Consider the following 1,427-nt stretch of genomic DNA (forward strand, 5'->3'; position numbering starts at 1 on the left):
GTAATGTTTCGGTGGACGTCACCGGAGAATCGGACCTATGCTAACAAAAAAAGCTGTAATCGCTAATGTCTACATCTCTAAATGGCCTTTTTAACTCTCGTATCATTTCAAGAAAATTAACATTTTAATTTTCAAAATAAATACATTAAAATCACCTGAATTTTTTTTGTGTTCAGCTTAAAATAAAATCCTAAAAATAAAAAATAACTACATTTTCTAATTAAATAAATAATTTTCAAAAATAATTCTGCCCACCCAGATTAGGTCGAAAAATCACCGTCTAAAAACAGATTTCGACCCTTTTTTCGTTTTTACATTTCATAACATCATAACATTTGATATACTGTAACAAAGGCATCAAAATCTAATCTTTTGATCTGAACTGGGCAAGTTCAACAGAGAATAAACATCTCTAACTGAATGAATAACACACTTTAAATGAATAAATGAAGCAAACACGTCACAGTCGCTTCCACCTGCACCCTGAGCGTGTCCTGCGTGTTTCCGTGACGACTCAGGGTCAGAGGTCACAGGTGTGGTGGGGTCACATGAGGACGTTGTTGCGGGTGTCGGGGAGCCGCAGACCCACCAGGCCTCCGACGACCAGCACAGACGACGCCAGCAGGATCGGGATGGATTTCGAGATTCCCACCAACGACCCAAATATTAGATTCCCCAAGACTGCGGCCAGCTTACACATGGAGTTACAAAAGCCAAAGCCAGTTCCTCTGCAGGAGACACACACAACCAGAGTTAGCAATATCAGCAGTATTAGCAGTGCTAGCAGTTTTCTAGTAAAGCTGTAGAAAGCTTTGACATCTAAAGGTCTTTATGCATGACACTGCGACTGATCATTTCAACTATAGCCAAACTACACTTTTGATAAAGTTGTTAGCTAAGCGAACTACATTGAAGCCATTTTTGGGGCACAATATTTTACATTATATAATGATCAGACTAGACATTTCACTTAAGCAGAGCAGTGTTTATGTTGCTCAAAATTAGGATATTATTACATTATATTATGTTTTGTATGATTTTATGTTATTAGGATGACAGCATCAAATAGTAATAAACATTTATATTTAACACAACTGATAAAACTGTAAAAAAAATAAACAATACAAATAAATAATAAAGTATAAATCATAGAAATTATTACATTAAATAAATATAGAAATTATATATTTAACACAACTGAAAAAACTGTAAATAATAAACAACACAAATAAACAATATAAATAATAAATCATGTATATATATATATATATATATTTTAATATCAATTATATTTTTATATGATTATAATATATGTAATTACATCAAAAACAGCAGTATTGATCTATATTAGCTATAAAAAGGATATTAAATGCAGCATAGGGAGATCTAGGAAGAACAGAATAATTATTTAAATAAAAAGGTGAAAA

The 1,427-nt window shown here is 32.5% G+C and overlaps 1 protein-coding gene across 1 annotated transcript in view; it reads right to left on the minus strand.

Moving 5' to 3' along the window:
- Window positions 1-290: 290 nt before the first annotated feature.
- Window positions 291-1,427, minus strand: part of LOC107578882 (synaptic vesicle glycoprotein 2C-like) — a gene marked incomplete at its 5' end in the record, with an annotated part of 3,412 nt that continues 2,275 nt past the window's right edge. The window contains one exon of the mRNA XM_016264785.1: window positions 291-728. Within this exon, the coding sequence (XP_016120271.1) occupies window positions 545-728 (184 nt within the window). The remainder of the gene's footprint in view (window positions 729-1,427) is intronic.

This window comes from Sinocyclocheilus grahami, unplaced genomic scaffold, assembly GCF_001515645.1.
Source record: "Sinocyclocheilus grahami isolate Dianchi unplaced genomic scaffold, SAMN03320097.WGS_v1.1 scaffold12518.1, whole genome shotgun sequence".
NCBI lineage: Eukaryota > Metazoa > Chordata > Actinopteri > Cypriniformes > Cyprinidae > Sinocyclocheilus > Sinocyclocheilus grahami.